The following is a 17687-nucleotide window of genomic DNA, read 5'->3' as shown; positions in this document are numbered from 1 at the left end:
TGTGTTATTACTTAACCAAAAGTTGGTTTCTAGTTGTTTATTGTTTTTTTAGAGAGTTATTGTGATTTAGAGTTTTTAAAAGTTAAGAAATAAAGGCCGCGTACACGTACCTGCATTTTGCCGACAAAAAAGAACTTAATTGCAACTACACATTTTTTACGATTTTCGACCATTGGTCTAGGCCAGAGGTTTCCAGACTTTTTTCTCATAGACTACTTTCAAAATTTAGCTGGTTCCGGTGGACCCCCTTTCTACCATATTCCCAAAACTCGACAAAAAATTTGAAGATTAGATCTAACTATGGAAATTTGCCACGCAAATTGCTGAGTTCCAACCACAAACTAATAGTTTTCCAAAAAAAAGTGAGAATTTAATTGATTGTGCTGCCAGTGGATGTCAAAAAAGTAAAAACACGTTGTATAGAATATGGAATATGCAAGTTTTTACAAGTAACAGTCGCTGAGCTTCTTAAATATTATCTGCCTGCATTGATAGGTGAAGTCAAGCCAACATTTTAGTTCTTCGCTACTTACGAATTGTGAACCCCCATTTTTTTGTCACGCGAACGTAGACCCCGTCGAGTTCAAAAAGAGTTCCCGTGGACCCCTGACCACTTTGGGAACTAAGGATCTACTTTGCAAATAGGTATTTTATTCTAAAGTAACTTGCTTATCTTTAACTCACTAAATTAGTTACATTGTCGTTTATGTTCATGTTAGTATCTACCTTTTATAGTTATCCAATATAAAATAACAACACAGATAAACTTAAGGACCTTATTATCAGCAGTACCCAATTAGCCATTCATACTACTTTAATACTTAAAATCACATACGTAAGTGTCAAAAAGGCATATTGCTGGTATTCTATCAATGTTAAATGATAATATACGAATGTATTGTATGTTAATTTTAGGTATGCGGTTTAATTCGTTGGACATTGTTTTGTATTACTTACCATACATTTCCGTTGAGTTTGAATGAATACTTTGTATGGTTTTTTCACAGTAAGAGATTCTTATTAAGACCCGCGTTAAAGGGATAAAAAAAAGCTTCATGGCCATGTAATATAAGTAATTAGACAACATATCATAGTTGCTCTGATCCCAGAGTAATTAACTAAAGCACTTTTGTTATTGTAATTGGAAATAACGACAGTTGTTTCGGATTTGGGAGTTTGAGGTCCGTCTTTGTTTCCGATTAATCGTCGGTTACATATATAAAAAATTAATCACTTCCCTGACAGCTTATTTACATTGGACCCACTAAAACTAACACCATAATTGTTATTATATTGAAACACTTAAAAAATATATACATATAATATATAATAAAAAGGAACGTATAACTATACATATTATTAATTAAAGTAAATGTTTCCCACGGCGCTGGTATTCTGCCAGAACCGTGTTTAAAGAGACGCCACTCGTCTTCTAAGACAGTCCTCTGCCCTTATCGTTTAATCGGATATCACTTGAAATGGAAATAAAGACAGACCACAAGCTCCTAGATAACATAGCGAAGTTAGTTTTCTAACTTACTAAGACAACAACTGGTAGGACGAACAAGTCGTGCGCCTGATGTTAATTAACAAGTCATAGCAGTTGCAGTGCCGTTGTGAGCTTTAACATATTAACATTTTGACAAATAACATAAAAAGTTGTATTTGGTAAACACATGTCTAAATGGCAACAGTCAGTCGATAACACCAACCAGTCTTTCGCGTAACGCGTTGAACCGGTTAGTGATGTAAAAAATTCACACACTCATAATAATAAACAACTTTCGCGAATTAATGAGCAAAAACATTCAAAAATGTCACACATATGGGAAGATATGAGGTCGAATGCTACCAAGATGTGATTAGTCCGGATTTTAGTTTCATGAATTTTTTTCACGGCTCAAAATCGTGGACGATACTGGACGAAAAAGATAGATGCCTTCAAAATATGTTTTTTGTTTAAAAATTGTATGTCTGTTCTAACAAATCTGTGTTTAACAAAGCTATCCTAGAACAAAGAGTAAAAACCAGACTATCGAAGATGTGCTGCCAAAGGATTCTCGGTTACGTCGATCATATTGTCCACTGACAATCCGACAACTTCGACAAATTTGTTCTGGTGGATAAGATGGGGGAAAAAAGTCATCGCGGCAGAACGCTTCGGCGTTGGTGCGTCCAACTCATTGTCCTCACAGGTTTTTCTGTTTTTACCGTTTTGAGAGAAACCGAAAATCGAGCGAAATATGAAGATAATGCAGCAGACGACCTTCTGTAATGAAGATCACGACTAAAAAGAAATAAATTAATATTACGAAATATCCGCAAACAATCTACATCTAAGTACGATTGCAAGGAGAAATATGACCGAGATGTTTTGTTATTAGACATCCCACTGGTGAGCATGGACACCTTATGCAGAGATATGCTAATAAACCTGCCTTGGACTGGCGTTACATTGAACACAAACGATTTATTTTTATATTTAGATCTCTGAATAACAACTTTATGACCGCTTCATACGACCTATCAATGGAAATGAATGAACGCGGGATATATGGTATGAAGACTGATTGTTTCATTCGTCACTCGATTTGACCTCCAATGAACATTACACGCCAACTTAATTTCTTTGTCATTTTCTGTTATTTTTGTAAACAGCCATTGACTTACAAATAAATGGACGACGGGTCTAATACAAAAACCACGATAAAAATGTCCCAAGTCAACCTATGTATTTAAACGTAGTGACACGTAAAGGAATATGAAAAAGTTAAAACGTTGAATTTAAATTGTAATGTCATCGCAGTGTTGTTTAATTTTGCTTGCTTCGCTGTCAGTCGAACAAACGAAGACTAAAGCGTGAATGACGCTCTGTATACGATTTTAACGCCCTATAAGTTCGGACACTTTTTAGCGCAACCCGACGTCCATATAATTGTAAGTCAATGTAAACAGCCATATTTATTTACTAACTTTTTTACCTATTATGCTCCCCGAATTATGGAGAAAAAAATAAAGAAACAAAAAACAAAATTCGAAAAAAAAACAATATGACGAATTTTGTGAAAAAAAAAATAAAAAACAAAAAACACAATTGTAACTTTTTCATTGAAAAAAAAACCGTCCTCAAAAGTTTGCTTATCGGGTTTTTTCAATGTCCATGGGATACCCTCATCCGATTCTGACTTCTGGATGACAACGAGTCTGTTACGGACCCCTTTGTACATTTTAAACGTCGTGGTGACTGTGATTTGTTGACTACATGTATTGGCTCAAGTGAATAGTCGTCTATTAATTGCGGAATATAATTAGTAATTTGTGATAGCCGAAACGGACCCGGAACAGTTTCCTCGGCACCAGGGACCGCCTCGAGAGTATACCTTTTCAAATAAATAACGAATTTTCGAAATTGGTCCACAATTGATGGAGGAAATAGGTATGTACACTGACATGCCTATAAAAATTGCGAATTATCCCCAATTCCCATGGATCCCTCATCATCAGATCTTTCAAACAAAAAAGAATTTTCAAAATTGACGCAGAAATCTGAAAACATACATACAGCCGAACGTATAAATAATCTCTTCCTATTTTTGAAGTAACTTAAAAATGAAAACTGAACAGGTCCAAAAATTAAGTTGGCGTAATGTTCATTCGAGGTATCGAAATATGGCTGTCCGTTTTCTATCTCATTTCGAGACACCTTGTGGGAATCTCACAGTGACCTTAATTTTGTCTTTAGGTATCTGGTCGTTTGACTCTGCGTCATTGTCATTAGATCTTTTGTTCTATATTGTTATTCAAAAGAAGAACTCGTTGTAAAGTACAACTGACCGAATAACAGTGCCCAACAAGTCAATGTCCTTACCACAAGTAACTTAATCGACATTTTTAACGAAATTGAAACGAAACGAGATCATAAACCCTCTCTAATCGGTTTTTTAATATCTTATTAGTTTATATAAGGAAATTAGGTAAATGACGAACCACCATTGAAGCTACGCAATACGAGACTGGCTTTTATTGTCGAACGAAGGTTTATAGAAAATAGAATATTAATAGATACCCACATATATACCACTTATTAGTTTCAGTTTTATAAAATCAGAGTACCTATATGACATTTTACATTAGCAAAAAAAACTTTAAGTGTTAATAAGTATCTCGAAAATTACCGAAATGCAAAAGCGTTACAAGGAGAGTAGAACACGTCTTCTATTGAATGTAGAGGTCATTACAGTGTCCATTTGGTAAGATCCATTATATTTCAGATAATATTTGAGGAGCTGTGTTTTTCAAAGATTAATCGTCAACCAATTATACGTTCCATTAATAAATGTTTTTATTAGTTAATTGAAAATAGTACTACGAATAAAATTTTAAATTTAAACCGTAATTATTTGTGCCGAACTGAGAGATTCAAGAGCCAGCTCTTGAGTCGCAGTTCGACAACAATTTCCAGAAACTACATTGTCCAAATTATTAGCATAGCTATACGAACGGGGAACCTTGCCAGCGGCGGTTTGCGGATCCGTCTCTGAAAAGAGAAATTTAAGAAATTGTTAAAATACAGTATATTTTTAAAAAGCCGTGGTAGTCTAATGGTTTGACCTACCGTCGGAGCAGTGGGTCGTGGGTTGAGTTCGGGTTTGCGCATCTGAGTTTCGATATTTAGTGATGTATGTGTCAAAGTTAAATAATCATTAATCCCTTAGAGGATGGACTTTATTCCATAGGTAAAATTTGTACACTTGAAAACGTTATTTTTTAAGCTACTGCTCGTTCACTGTGCTGACCTCCCTGACAAGAACGAACAAGAAACTCTAGGGATTGCTCTTTTCAAATAAACTTAAATGCTATCGAGTTCTTAGGTTTTCGCGATTGTTACACATAGGAAATGAAACTATTTTTCCGGATTTAAATCGCGTATATTTGTTTTTTCAAACAAACCGACGTTTCGGGCCCTTTCAGGTCCCATGGTCACGGTTGACTGAGGTGGTACAGTCTTAAATGCTATGCTATAAATATTTTGAATCATAATTGCGTGGAATCTAGACTCATGTTGTCTTTCCAAACTTCTTTATCTAACACATACTCTTAAATTGTATAATATGACTAATTAAAATATTTTTAATATAAGTTTTAAACTTAGGAAATTATAATCTTAATATATATTCCTATATATGTAGTAGTACTATATGTACTATTATTTTTATTATTATTGTTATTATATTCGATCAAAATACGCTTACAGATTTAACAGCAACAAACGATGCATCTTCTGTGAAAGATGTGTTTATTTAAACAATGTCGCTCGACTCGACGTTTCCAAAAAGTTTCCCAAACAACACATAGAGAGAGAGGGAGACAGAGAGAGAGAGGGACTAAAAAAATGTTTACACCCCGTTTGGTGTACGTGACGCGGGGCATGCACAGTCTATTTTGTTAAAAAATTGAATGCACGCGTACGGTACATAGATATTCGTGATGAAAGAACAAGGTGAAAATTATTGAGAGGACAATTTAGCGAGCGCGCTCAATACAAAGGTAGTTAGTTCTTATTCTGCGCTTTAAACGAATGCCGTCTTGCTCACACGCAAGCGCTCTTTTTATGCCAGACAGAGATAGTAACAATACCTAATGCGGCTGAGCAGTTTTGGCAGAAGGGGAGCCATCAAATTCGATCAGATTGGTAGGGATCACAATTTAGCAGTCATAATTTCGAACCAACTTTGCTAAAATATTGTTTTTTATATGTCTAATAATTTTTCGGCATTTCTGCGCCTCAAGTCTGTTAATTTTCTAACTATCGGTCATTGTCATTCCACTGAGACTCCACTTAGATTATTATTGCAATTACTTATGATAATATTTATTATTCTGCTAAAAATCTAAATGCAAAGGCAGTTGATTGAACGACAGAGGAGTGCCAATGAAATGAATGGCAGTGATCGCATTCGTTCATTCAATCTCTAACTATCGATGTTGCCTTCCCAAAACTACCATTGAAAATTTTGATCAGCAATTTAGTCTTTAAATTAAAAATATATACGTATAATATTAATTAATACACTACACCATCGACGTGCTATAGACTAACTAATGAAGAGCAGAATACCAAACGTAGGGACACATGGGACTTGTTCATTTAAGTCTGGGGGTGATGGGCGCTGCGGCCGCAGTGGCAGTGCCCCTAAGACTAAGGTTTAAAACTCTGAGTGGCACTGCAACTGTCATGGGTAGGCGTGTCGACCACCAGGCGCACGACTTGTTCTTCCCGTCACTGGGTATTATAAAAAAAAACAAAGTAGAGTAACAATCAAAGACAACACCATAAAACGCTAATATTGTCGGTCCTATTGTTAGCCAGCAAGTTTCCAGCTAACTTTAGGAATCTTACAAGATTGAGAATCTTTTCCTAACATCAAAATGTAATTCACGTAAACAAATGGAACAAATTTATTAAAAACTAACGGTACTCGACATTGTAATGCACACAATGCATCTGCAAAAAAACCGCCTTTTCGGCTGTAGATATTTGTTGAAACAACTTGCCCACCTGTTCTAATACTTCAGATACTTTTACGGGTGTTGGTACAACTCAGGAAAGTTTTATCTTAAATAGACGAATAACTTTAAACATCACATTATGTACAGTTACATACACTGCTTTGTTTATACGCATATTATAAGCTCTTTATGATGTGTTCCGGAACCGCGTGTTACGACTGGCGAAATGGCGGCAAATAAAAACTTTTCTCGCGTATGTCACACAACCGTAGTTTTTATGTAATTCATAGACAAATTAGATTACTAGAGTCGGCCCCAACTATCATATCGTTAAATATCAAGTAACGTGTGAAATTTGTCAAATGTGTTTGCTATTGACATTTCATTTTGAATAAAACTTCATCTCGACTGATATTAGAATTGAGGGCCAATCAAATTGTTTTGTTTTTCAGAGATGTTCGAATTTGATGCTATTAATGCAATAATAACATTTTCACAGATACGAAATTTGTTCTAATAAAACAGTGTCTGGTCGTAATTTGCGGCCTTTGAACACATCATAGAGGGTTTATGATGATATGTGTGTTGATAAAAAAATATTATTTGTTGCCTATCTATAGTTAAGTAGTCACAGTTACAAATTTAATGATCGTAATTATGTTATTAACTGGCTGTTTCATTGCTATTCATGCAGCAATTATAGCACTTTAATAAATAGCTTGTGAAAGGTCATGGCAATGATATTATTTTCAACCATTGTTAGATTGTTTACATTCAGTCTATTGTCGTGCACAAGTCTATTTTAGAGGCATTTGAGGGCATAGTCCTAGTTACAAAATGGCCGTCGTATCTCATAATGTCCTTTAAATACCACTGGGCACGGTTCACCTGTAAAGGTGGAAAAATTATGATAATTATAACGATAATTATCTTGCCGATAAATATGCCATAAAATTTCAAAAAACAATTGGAACAACAAAATGCTACCGCTGGCAATGTCTTGCCATGTGTTTGTATCAGAGACGTATCCAAATGTATCAAATGTCAATATTATTCTGGCTGGTCGCACGAAACAGTAAGCTGTCAGTAGATATTAAACTACTCATCTACAAAACAGCACTGAAGCCAGTATGGATGTATATAAACCGCCTCCGTGGCCGAACGTTTACTGCCGACTGCTACGCCAAGTTCCCGGGTTCGATTCCCGGGCCGAGACAAATATTTGTATGGTCTACATGTGTGTGTCCATGGCACCCGCGACACAGGGTTTCCCTAGTCCGGGGCTATGTTGAGTGTGTGCGTTATTATTATTATTATTATAATGGGGGAGCGCCTGTTACTCCAATATATCCATGTTACAAAACAAACGGAATCACATTTCATAGGTAATTAAATATTAAATTTGTAATTTTTCAATTTCCATCCATTATAGCAATTTAAACTGGTTGATTTGAAGTGAAACAATTGACGACACCCGTCAATTGTTTCGAATTGGGGCTGGCCAATCGGAGTGCAGTTGTCACAGTAATGATTTGGCAGAAAGTTTTCGAAATCGAAACGTTTTCACAAAGATTTTTGTTCATGTTTACTTAGTTCTCTCACTGTTTGTAATTTTTTGAAAAAAATTAAAGAGATAATTATCGGGCAATCGCATACCTACCGGATAATTATCAAAGAAAGTAAATATCTTTATGATTTTGATACCTGATTATAATTTGATAACTACACGTAGACAGAAACATACCTACACATACAAACGAACCATGCAGTTACCAAACGTCTGGTTAAATTCAAATACGTTGCATAGTTAAACATAACTAGTATTTAACTATCGTAGTCAAGTGACATCCGTTGTCGGTCGTTGGCCTACAGTCCCCCTTGTTGTGCGTGCAAACATAAGGTAGCAAAGCTACGGTTTGATGTATAGAATAGAAAACTAGAAAAATAAGAGGTCATAGCCCACGGCCTAGTATGAGTTGGTGCTTTTACACGTTTTCCAAGAGTTGTGAATCTTTTATATATAAAACAAACCTTTATCACCGTTAGCAAGAAGTATTCAAAACATCCACAAATATGCTTAAGGCAAAGTGAGACCCAAAATGGACGTCCAGAGATAGACAGTGGGTACAAACCCAATAAACCCGGCCGGGTTTTAACTCATTTCTGATCAAAATTGTGAGCAGAAACGGCGTATACGGAATTTGGTATAATTCCATACTTTCCAATTTCGGTGTATAAAATCTTTTTAGACGACCCTGCATTTCTGTGGACTCTCATTACTATGTATGCACTACAATCTACCGATTACTAGTGTAACGATTTTTTGTATCGATTTATTGTAATGCGATTTTCAAGAGAATCGATTCAATAGAAAGGCAAATCGAATAGTTTAGATCAGAAAGCAATAAACATTTTGTAATAGTATCATGAAATTTGTACAATATTTAATTTACAACAAATATTTATAGTGTAAATAGTTTTTGTCTTTTGCGGGCATTAATGGGTTTTAACTCGCGCTTGGCCCATCTCTGGTTTTGACACATTTCGACATTCCAAATACGAATTCAACTTGTTTCAATTGAATATGAAAACAAGATACCAGTAGTGAACCTATTTTTGTTTCACGGTATGAGAAAAATAAATTGAGATTTAAGAGTGAGTCACGGGGCCGATCGACTAAACTTCTCTCGATAAAAAAATCACAAAGATCCGCAATTTTTTTTATTTTGTACTAAGTACAAAAAAGTCATTTACGAAAAAAAATTAGTTTCATCATATTTGATTAAATTTCCTCCCCCGTGTTCCATAATAAACACGTCCGGGGACTATGAGCTTATTTCACAGTAAAAGAGAATCAGAATCATTTATTGTCAGCATAATTTTATTTATAAAAGACAAATCGTCGGGGCTAGTGCAATAACGCGTAACTCGCATTTGATTAGAAGTCTCCCTTTCGGTAATTTAGTCGTCAAATCAAATTCGCGTAAATGTCGTGGCCACCAATTAGCGTGATTTACGGAAATCTATTGTTATCAGTCCGTAGACAACATAAATTAATGCTTACTGTGCAAAAATGAAACTCGTAGCCATTGAAATAACAAAGTAATTACGTTAAATCCCACTCCTGTGAAATGAGGTGGTGGAGTCTAGTCCATTTCGTCTTGACATAGACATTAAAGATTAAAGTTAAATTTATATGTATTAAACACTACAGCATTTCTTCCAGCGCTCTCTCGCGAGATACCGTTATTGCAAATAGAGTTGATCACCTTGCAAACTGCATCAGAAAACTCGCCAATTTAATATTTTTACGTCGTTCGTAACTTTGTAAACAATTGATAAACAACATTTTTATAAGGTTATCACTAAAGGTTGTTATGTTCCTTGTATCATAACTCATAACAGAATAACATTATAATTACATATCCTATTTTGTTATTTGGATAAATATGTAAATAATATTTATAAGGTTGAAGTGTAATAATTTTTTATTTATAAAAAAATAAGTGAGGTCTGTCCTCCATCTCACCTGATGGAAAGTGACAATGAGTTATAGTGTTCAGGGAATAGGTCTGCAGTATGGTTAACTATTTCTGCAGCCAAGCAGTAATGTGAGTGTTACTGATTTCCGGTTTTGAAGGGTAAGGGTGAAATTACACGCACGTGGGTTTTGTCAACTTATGTTTCAGGGTGACGGGCGCAGTGGCAGTACCCCTCAGATCTTTACGAATTATAGCTCTGGGCGGCACTGCAACTGTTATGGACAGGCGTGTCATTTACCATCAGGCGCACGACTGGTTCGTTTCGTCCAAAAAATACAAAAAAGTCTCCGCGCCGCGTCAGCGCGATGAAATTCGCGAAAAGATTAGCAGTAAATGTTTATCACAAATCCGTAATTATTTTTCTAAGGAAACAGGAACATGACATTTAAAAGCGACAAAAACAATCTTGTTAGACCGGTTGAAGTAGTTGATTCCAATACGACGATGCTAGTTGTTCAGAAACCAGACTGTTCCTATAACAAACTAGTAAACACCGGCCATCTAACTTCCGTATAGACATATAGAAAGAGAACCTGTATAAAATTTGTTTACGTTATTGAATCAACAAGTAAGGTCACCTTGACTTTATAGATAGATTGAGAATCATGACCCTGTCTATACACAGATTTGGCTTTTAAAGAGATGAAAATGTCTTTATCCAAGTCAAGTCAAATAATAATTTATTAAGTAAATATCATTTTTACACTTGAAAACGTCATCTTTAAACTACTACCCGTTCACTTCACAAAAAGTAAAGAGAACGGACACTCTCCGCCCCTCTCTAGCTTTAGATACCGCACCACACCCCGCACATTCCCAGTCACATTGACTGAACGACAATAAGGCTGCTGGCGAGCCGTTTTCGCGCGAAGACGGCTTTGATATTTGAATATAGTTTTCATTTATTCATTACGAAACTTGTACATACGTTAATATAAAACATCATTTTACGTCACTATTTACAATGGTCGTGAATTGTTTATCATCATTTTCCGAAAGATGAAACGAAGTAAGTAAAAAAAAGTTATGTCTGAGACTCATTCACTCATTGTTTTCTTCATTTATTTACTGCAGAGTAATATATGTATGTATAAAAAATACAGATTTATTATATCAACATAATGAGGCGCCATGAAAAATCATGTCACCCTTGTCTACTAACTCACGAAGGTGAGCTAGTAGACAAGGGTTCTCGAATAATATACATAAGTAGCGAATATACCTAATTATTAACTAAGTAATCATGATCTATTTGGACACGTCCAAAGTACATGTCCAAAATATAACATTTTCAGTGCTTTTAATATATTTTTTAAATAAACCGTCAATATTACTCTAGTTAGTGAATTAATGAAAAATATGAAATAATATCTATTTTAAATACATAATACACATGTGTGGATATTAGGATTCTGGATTCTATTAATAGAAACATAGATAATAGATTCGCGTTAGCATTTGCGCTATGTTGCTGATCATATAACGTAATAGTGCAAGAAAGTGATGGGTAACCCTGCCACTCCACGCACACATTTGCGCCTTTGTGCATAACGCGGTCAATAACCTTCCATTATCGCAGGTCAGGCTCGACAATTTGTAATCTTTGCTTAGCTAAAATTAACATCTATTACGCAACTTATTTGTTGTTTAGGCGTCGAAAGATAGTAGTATTTCATCGAGTATATAACCAGAAATAGAGACGAAATAAGGGCCATCCATCCCTGGCAACACATCAGGCAAATGGGTCTTATATAACTTTTTTAAATATCAACTCTCGTTTGCGCTGAAATCATAAATTAGAAAAATAATACAGCGCCAAAAACTGGCCTGTGTGTATTTCTCCATAGAATACACATTTTTTCTGTATTTATTGTAAAAAAGATAATAAGTATCTTTAACTATTTGGGGGGGTTTCCATTCGGTGGTGTGGGAAAAACAGCAAAACATCTAAGTACAAAACAAACGGTATCGCATTTCTTTGGTAATTAAATATGTAATTTTGCAGTTTCTGTCCATTATACCGAAGCTCTACTTGAAATGAAAAACAAAAAAAGTTAACTTTAAACTGATCGAATTGAAGTAAAACAACAAACAACCGTCAATTGTTTCGAATTCAGGCTGGCCAATTGGAGCACAGTTGTCACAGTAATGACTTGTCAGAATAGTTTTGAAACAAATTAAATGACATTTCGTCTATATTTTCTAGTTATATACTCGATGTAGTGTTTACACAAAGATAAAACTAAATACAAAAGTAATTCATGTCTTTCTTTCTGTTTCACCCCCACGCAAAAAGATGGGGACTGAGGTTCGTATTCCAGAACTCTACTCAATACTCAAGTCAGGACTTGAGTATTGCAGTGAGCGCTGAAAATCATACTCAAGTCCTTGCCATTAGGGTAGTATTTCCAGTGCTTGAAATCATACTCAAGTCTGCTCAAATCCTGACTTGAGCAGTGAGTACAGTTTTGGCATACGACCCATAAGTTTGAAGGCCTTGTCTGGGTATCTGTATATTTGTTTGTGGCATCGAAGCTCTTAAACCAATGGTCTCAAAGAGGTTTTTTTCTAATTCAAGAGTCTAGACCACCTCAAATGGCTTTGGTTGATTTCGACAACAGTGAAGTATTGAATCTATTACTTTGGAAAAATATTGAGGATATATACGGTGAAAACACAATTTCTAAAAATAATCACGATTGAAAAAAAAACACGAACTTACCAGGAAATTTTACAAGAAAACTTCTGTATTTATAGATAGTTTACGTATGCCAATGATTTTTTTTTATATCAACTGAACTAAATAGAATGCGTATACTACACGATATACATTTTTCTCGTACTAATACGGCTCATTTTGCTTGGACCGAGCGGTGGCCGGGTTTATTTCAGAATTTATTTTTTGAAACTATTTTTCCGGATTTAAATCGCGTATATTTGTTTTTTCAAACAAACCCATGGTCACGGTTGACTGGGACCTGTAAAGGGCCCGAAACGTCGGTTTGTTTGAAAAAACAAATATACGCGATTTAAATCCGGAAAAATAGTTTCATTTCCTATGTGTAACAATCGCGAAAACCTAAGAACTCGATAAATTTATTTTTTTACAAACGAAATTAAAGCTATTTGCAAAATGTGTATTGAATACTATACGTGTTGTATTTAGTGAACTAAAGTTTGTGTTTCTGAAGTACCTACCTATTCTTGTAAAATTTCGAGATAAGTTTGTGTTTTTTCTATCGTGACATTTTTTACGAGTCGTGTTTTCACACCGTATAGTAATCAGAATATATCCTCTATTTTACTGTATATTTTTTCCAAAGTGAAAGATTCAACACTTTCACTGTTACGCGGTTACCAAAGCCATTTGAGGTTATATTGACTCTCAAACATACGCAATCTCCGCTATGTTTTAGCTTATTAACGTGCATTAGAGTAATTACTTAAAAGGTCGTAAGGTGATATATAAGCTTCATCTTTATTTTTATGTTTGCCAAAATACTGTTATCTGTATCAAAAAATAAAACGTGACTTATAAATAATTATACCTACAACGATAACCTAGAATGTCATAGTCAACTATTTGTTGTTTTTATTATTCACTGCGATAGTTAACGTTTTATCAATATATTAAAATTACAAATAACAAATTCAAATTACGAGTTGACTGAATGTTAATTATAACATGTCATAATGATGTTTCGGAAATGGTTATTTGTTATACAAGGCTGCAAAGTTGGTTGTTGTTTGAATTGAGTATTTGTATTTGAAACCTAAGGGTTTCAAGCCACTTTGTTGCCGAGGGAAGTACACAACTTTTCACCTCACTATAGCAAGGAAAATGGTAGATGAATGAAAATCAGTTGAACTATTAACAAATCAGTTTTATTAATTCTTTCATCAAAAATGATTTCATAAACAAAATTAGTTATCGTTGTCAATTTAATGTCTACAATAATAAGAATAAAATATATCAACGGATTTCTATTACATAAATAATCTACGACAAATCGCGTTGTTGAACGTGCCATTGTGCGTTTTTTTCACCGAAAGATAAAGGTCCCCCTAACGTCCATCGTCAAGTTCAAATTCCAAAAACCTTTTCACGCTAGCGTGGGAAAAACACTTTCGCGCAGATGTCTAATGAGAACGAAAGCCTTTCCGAGGTAGTGACGTGAAAACTATTATTTCGTAAATAATCTTGTATAATTGGTTTTTTAAAACAAACCAATGTTTCTCTCTCACAAGTTCTAGCTTCGCATTTTAAGATTTTATTGTGTTGTTACCATTGACTTACAATTATATGGACGTCGGGTCCGCGCTAAAAAGTGTCCGAACTTATAGGGCGTTAAAATCGTATACAGAGCGTCATTCACGCTTTAGTCTTCGTTTGTTCGACTGACAGCGAAGCAAGCAAAATTAGACAGTACTGCGATGACATTACAATTTAAATTCAACGTTTTAGCTTTTTCATATTACTTTACATGTCACTACGTTTAAATAAGTTGACTTGGGACATTTTTTTCGTGGTTTTTGTATTAGACCCTTCGTCCATTTATTTGTAAGTCAATGGTTGTTACACCTTGTTTGTCTAATACACTGAATAGCTAGCTATTCTAATGACATATAATTCTTTAATTTCTACGCGAGTGAATAACTTAATTAAAACAACAAACAGTTGTGATGTTATTGTCATGTGCATGTTTATCAACGCGAGTATAATTTAAACACAATACGTTTTATTTACATTTGTGATTTTGGCTTTGAAAGATTACAGTATTTGGACACAGTGATCATTGTCGTCAAAACATCCTAAAAATATCTGTCGTAATATAACGGTGCTGAGGTCATTATAAGGTCACAGATTTGGTACAATCGTGTTTTGTAGCTCGCATACGCTGATAATGATAGTTGATAACCCAATGTTGATGATATTCCATGATTATATTGGAGTAAATAAATAATAAATGTTTTTCTCGTCTGCTAATGGACTTCATATCACTGCTATTCAAGAATAGTGATCCAAACCAGAATGGTGAATTTTTACACATTGCACAGATACAATCAGAGGGTTTTTAGTCTTTACTACATTGTAAACAAATTTCACTACGCATTAAGTCGTACTCGATAAATATCTGCGATAGCTGACAGCAATTTTTTTGTTCACGAATTCAGAGGAATTTTCTCGCCTTCAAATCAAAAGAAAATTTTGAAGATTGCGTTTAACGAATTATAGTTAAACGCAATCGTCGTTGGATTACCAAAGACGTCTTGAAAAATCGGTTTTTTGACTGTTGACGTTAGAGCAAATGTTCTTTATGGATTTAGATACATTGATATGGCAAACTTTAGAGCTTACGGCGATTTATTTATTTATTGTTTTTGTTTTAATTTTATTGTGAATAAGACACTGAGCTTTCTATTGGTTAAAATAATTACGTGACAACATAACTGCCGTGACAAGTGACAAAATATTTTTTTAAGATATCATAATAAAACCATAACCCTGTTTTAGAATATTGATATTGTTTGATGATATTTCAGCTACGCATCGTTGGGGTAAGTTCCGATACACGTTCGTCGTCTACACGTGGTTCGAGATGGCGTCGCGTGCACCCGCGCACGCCTCTCAGTGGGCTATGAAGGAAGGAATAGCTCCTCTCCTTCCTTCTTAGCGAGGTGAGCCCGGAAACGGGTAGGCACCGCTGGGTTTTGGAAGAATGCTTCGGCGCCCCCAAGACCCAGCACATGGTGCAGAGACGGGTGCCGCGGGGTTTTAGTGAGTAGGAGTCTCACATAATGACGGATTTCCTCGCGATAAAAAAAAAGAAAAAGAAAAAAAGTCGAACATGTTAACTAATTTTTAACTGTTTTTAAAAGATAATTTTGTGCTCTATCTCTTGCTATTTAAAACTGATATTTGACCATTTGTCACCTAGTCGCGTTTTGGTTAGTGGACGGCAGATAAAGCCGGTATACAATTTCGATACCAGCCATTTTGTTTTGTTGTTTCTTTTTTTTTCACAAAAATCGGAGAGCGTAATATTTGTAAAAAAATATGGCTGTTTACAAAAATAACATAAAATTAGGAAATCAAACTATTTTTCCGGATTTAAATCGCGTATGTTGCTTTCAACTGCCTCTGTGGCCAAACGGTTACCATGCCGGACTGCCACGCGGAGGTCCCAGGTTCGATTCCCGGGTCGGGAGAAATATTTGTATGGCCTACATTTATTTCTCTCGTGAGTTTGGGTGTAATTTGTGGTTGTCTATGTATGTGTCCATGGCACACAGGGTTTCCCTAGTGCGGGGCTATGTTGAGTGTGTGCGTTATTATAAAAAAAAAAAAAAAAATTGTTTTTTCAAATAACCGACGTTTCATTGACGTCTCATGGTCACGGTTGACTGAGGTGGTACAGTCTCCAACCAGTTATGTCTAATATTGATGCAAACTACCCTATTTTTTCACTATAGTTACAATAGTTATTAATTAAATACCTTATTTTTAATTTTACAACGAAAACATTCCAATTTACGCTACATTAAGTTTTACAAATTATTTTATTGAATGAATTTTTATTTTATTATTATTAATAATAATAGAAATTAGAATAAACTAAAACATATTAATTAGTACTGCAGTCTTATGTCTGTTTGGGATTTTTCATTAGAAGAAATACTGGATCCCAAACTGGTGGTACGGAGAAACCATCTTCCCTGTTAACAGATCCACTGTACGTCGCAAAGTTAAGATAAATATAGTATACCTGCCTGTCCCCAATTACGTCAATTTTTAATGTTCTTAAGGGATTTCCTGAATCCCGAACAGGTCCAGGACCTAAAAAATAGTGTCGTAAGGCAGTCTCCATTTTCGGACTATGATCCTCGAAGTTTAGGTAAAAAGTTCTACCTATTCAGATCCCTGGTAATTACTAACATTGTCATTCGAATGACAAATTAGTAACCTACTAATTTTCATATTCGAATGATCTGAATGATCATTCATTACTAAACCACCGTTACCGGAAAGTGCGCGAAACCGGATACCTCCTGTAGTTTGCCACCTTTTAAAGGTGAAATATTTTCTTCAAATGTCTCTACCTATTCCGATCTCTGGTAATTACTAACGAGTCGAATATTGAAATCATTCACAACCACGCATCGCTACCTTCTGCCAACTTGTTATTTCATTTCCTCGGGATGGTAAGCATTATAGTGTATGCCATCTTTACGATAGAAGATCATAACTAACAGCATCTTTTTCTCTTTTTCAGTTAATGCATACTCAACCAGTATGCACGAACAATGTCTGCTACTTAGACAATCGAGGGCCATCTCATGAAGAGACAGTGGAACGAGCCACCAACGCCATTCGGAGGTACAGCAAGCATCATGGCCGGCAAGAGGACAGGCGGCAAGTGCGCTCCGATAGCGACAGTGACTCTGAAAGTGACACTGAATGCAAGGGAATTGATAGAGTAAGTACTGTTCTAATCCATAACTTACACCAACGTTGCCATTATCTACGTTCAAATCTGGGAGTCACCATACCAGGGCTTCCTCACTCGCTCAAGGTTACGCGATAAGTGCCTACCGCCTCAGTCTTAGGGTCGTATTCCAGAACTCTTCTCAATA

The 17687-nt window shown here is 35.3% G+C and overlaps 1 protein-coding gene across 1 annotated transcript in view; it reads left to right on the top strand.

Moving 5' to 3' along the window:
• The window catches only part of LOC113226260 (sarcoplasmic calcium-binding protein), a 32983-nt gene that overhangs the window by 761 nt on the left and 14535 nt on the right, over positions 1 to 17687 (top strand). The window contains exon 2 of the mRNA XM_026458824.1: positions 17327 to 17530. Coding sequence (XP_026314609.1) covers positions 17327 to 17530 — 204 coding nt within the window. The remainder of the gene's footprint in view (positions 1 to 17326; positions 17531 to 17687) is intronic.

Source organism: Hyposmocoma kahamanoa, unplaced genomic scaffold (assembly GCF_003589595.1).
Source record: "Hyposmocoma kahamanoa isolate Upper Pololo Valley unplaced genomic scaffold, ASM358959v1 185, whole genome shotgun sequence".
Taxonomy (NCBI): Eukaryota; Metazoa; Arthropoda; class Insecta; order Lepidoptera; family Cosmopterigidae; genus Hyposmocoma; species Hyposmocoma kahamanoa.
This window is presented reverse-complemented; position numbering and strand designations above follow the sequence as displayed.